Consider the following 3,135-nt stretch of genomic DNA (forward strand, 5'->3'; position numbering starts at 1 on the left):
TCACGTAGTTCTCCAAGGAGGCCTTCAGAAACTCTGCCAAACAGAATTGGGGGAGGAAACAGAGAGAAAATGTGGGGTTTAGAGAGGTTCAGCTGTTGGAGACTCCAAAGGACACACAACTGCCCCCCCCGCTTGTTGGAGAAACTCAGGGGGGTTGGGACAAGATAAGGTCCCTTCCAACCCAACCCAACCCAACCCATTCTCGGGTTCTCTGATAAAATCACAGGAATTTTAAATAAATCACAATCAATTATTTCCTGAAATAAGCCAGCAAAGAGTGAGTGCAAAACAAAGACCCTTTGGCCAATTTGCCAGCGGTTTGATCCAAAAAGGGCCGTTTTGGATGAATTTAAACATTTGAGCTCTTCAGCTCCTCTTAGGAAAAACTGGAGTTACTTGGCTAAAATCTTCCTCCACCTTCTGGAACAGAGAACCATTAAGCCACTTAATGAACAGGGAAATGCAGGAGAGTAATTAGAGTTAAGTTAATGCTCCATGAGGCAGAACTAAAGGACGGAGTCGCTGCATCCTCTGTCCCTGGAGCAGCTGCAGCTCCAGGTTGTATTTGCCATTAGGCACATTTGGCTACTCCAGGATAATTTATCATTCCATTGACTCCATTTAAAGAATGTCGTGTGATTCCTTTTGCAGGTAATATGAGTTTCACATGGAGACACTTTTCTTTCTAAAGCCTGAGTTTAAAAAAAGAACAGGGAAAAAAAGAAACCAAGAGCAAAAGAAATGAACCTCAAATAGGAGCAGTACAGGCAGGGGTTGGAATGAGATGGTCTTTAAGGTCCCTTCCAACCCAAACCATCCTGGGATTCCATGAAATTGGCTCAGTGTGGAAATTCAGGAAAATCTGAATCACAGAATGAGGAGGTGGAGAGACAGGGAGAGATGTGGAAAAGGACTGACCTTTAGAGGAACGTGAAACATTAAACTGCAGGGCAAAAAAAGCACTGATGGAATTCTGGATACAACCTCAGAGCCCCTTCCAGGGCCTAAAGGGGCTGGAGAGGGACTGGGGACAAGGGATGGAGGGACAGGACACAGGGAATGGCTTTAAACTGACAAGGGCAGGGTTAGATGGGATATTGGGAAGGAATTCCTGGCTGGGAGGGTGGGGAGGCCCTAGCACAGGTTGTCCAGAGAAGCTGTGGCTGCCCCTGGATCCCTGGAAGTGTCCAAGGCCAGGTCAGACCAACCTGGGCTGGTGGAAGGTGTCCCTGCTGGACTGGATGACTTTTAAACATCTCTTCCAACCCAAACCAGTCTGGGATTTTATGAGTTACACCCTGACAACCCACCTGTACCCCCCTGTCACTCCCTGTCAGCATCTCCACCTCTGCCCACACTTCTGCTTCTGATCATTGCATGGAATCATGGAAAGGTCTGGGTTGGAGGGGACCTTAAAGCTCATCTGTCCATGGGCAGGGACACCTTCCACTAGCCCAGGTTGCTCCAAGCCCTGTCCAACCTGCCCTTGGATGTTTCCAGGGACGGGGCAGCCACAGCTACTGAACATGATAAAAAACTGGAAGCACATTCAAAAAAAAACCCCAAGAAAGGCCAAAACCTGAGCAGCACCAACCCCCAGCCACCCTCCACCCCCCTGCTCAGGAGGGGACCCTCAGACTGCACTGAGAGAAGCCCTGGGGTGGGAATTGCTGTGTCCCATGAGACAGAGCAAGGCCTGAAGAGTTAAGTCAGAATGCAGGCTCTGAGCAAAAAATTAAAGAACCATCACTCAAGGACCAGCAGAAGATAACACTTTACCGAAGAATGCTGACACACTGACACAAAAGAATAAAAAGTAAGAGCACAGGGGAATAAGGAGCACCAAAAATGTATGGAACACACATACATAAATAGACAAAAGGAAGGAACATGGAGAGATAAGGGGAAAGAGAAGGGCCAGAGACCAGAAACTCCTGCCAAATACATGTTGGAGTCAGCAAAACTAAGGGAAGTTCAAGAGTTTACCTGAGGGAGAAGAGCAAAAAGGCGACCCCTGAGGCCAAAGTAACAGGAAGTACCACGAGATTCTCCCCAAAATGATGACCCCGCCCCTGACCCCACCCTAACTCCACCTGCTATGAATATTATAACTAGATGTTGCAATAATATGAATATGCATGTAAAGACAACGTAATCTCTCGCAAAAATTGTATAAATAGTCTAACTCCTCACTGATTACTTCAGAACTCTTTGTCCAGCATGAGCTGGGAGTTCCCCAACGTTGCCTGTGATGCCTTAAGACCCTTTTAGTTTTTTGATTTTCCTGATTTTATAAGCTGTATAGGTAGTTATATAAGTAGAAGTAGATTTTAGAAGCAGCAGCCCTTATTCACTTACCCTTTAGCACAATAGTTTACACATTCCCTGCCCCATCACCCCATTCTATGTTCCCCACATCAATTCCAGCCCTGAATTCCAGTAGAAAGTGTTTAGTCTTTTGTCAAGGCAAGGCCTATGCTGTTTAGAGAACACTCATATCTTGGCCTGAACCACAGAACACAGTCAAGAACTGGGTGACCGTGTACCCTTTGTGCTCTGAAGAAGATGAAGATGATGAAGAAAAGCCCCCAGACCCAATTCCCAAGGGATGGACCAGGGCAAAAGCTACGGGATGGACAAAACTTGGATTGGTGGGGCAGTGTTATAAATTGTAACACCTGAACACGGCCTTGAGATCTCTATGCCTGGGCACAGATTAAACCCTTTTCTTATCTCATCTCCAATTAACTGCTCCGGAGGGTTTTTTTTTCCCTCAGGTCCTATCAGGCATCACCTGCAATAAATCCCTCGCTGCTTAAAGACCCAAAGATTGTCTCTGAGCGGTCCCACCACGCCTTTTGGGGCACAAAATGGGCATCACCTGCAATAAATCCCTCGCTGCTTAAAGACCCAAAGATTGAGCGGTTCCACCGTGCCTTTTGGGGCGCAAAATGGGCATCACCTGAAATAAATCCCTCACTGCTTAAAGACCCAAAGATTGTCTCTGAGCAGTCCCACTGTGCCTTTTGGGGCACGAAATGGGCATCCCATGCAGCCCCACCTCTCTCGCTGGCGTCGTCCACCAGGATGATCTCGCGGAGCAGGCGCGGGGGCGAGCGGTTGATGACGCTGGCC

At 47.6% G+C, this 3,135-nt stretch overlaps 1 protein-coding gene across 1 annotated transcript in view; it reads right to left on the reverse strand.

The window, feature by feature from the left end:
- Nucleotides 1–1,963: 1,963 nt before the first annotated feature.
- The window catches only part of GALNT13 (polypeptide N-acetylgalactosaminyltransferase 13), a 24,135-nt gene continuing 22,963 nt past the window's right edge, over nt 1,964–3,135 (reverse strand). The window contains exons 3-4 of the mRNA XM_029962184.1: nt 3,062–3,129; nt 1,964–1,986 (exon numbers count right to left, since the gene is read on the reverse strand). Of these exons, the coding sequence (XP_029818044.1) occupies nt 1,964–1,986; nt 3,062–3,129 (91 nt within the window). The remainder of the gene's footprint in view (nt 1,987–3,061; nt 3,130–3,135) is intronic.

Source organism: Manacus vitellinus, unplaced genomic scaffold (genome assembly GCF_001715985.3).
Source record: "Manacus vitellinus isolate BGI_N305 unplaced genomic scaffold, ASM171598v3 scaffold_43_pilon, whole genome shotgun sequence".
NCBI lineage: Eukaryota > Metazoa > Chordata > Aves > Passeriformes > Pipridae > Manacus > Manacus vitellinus.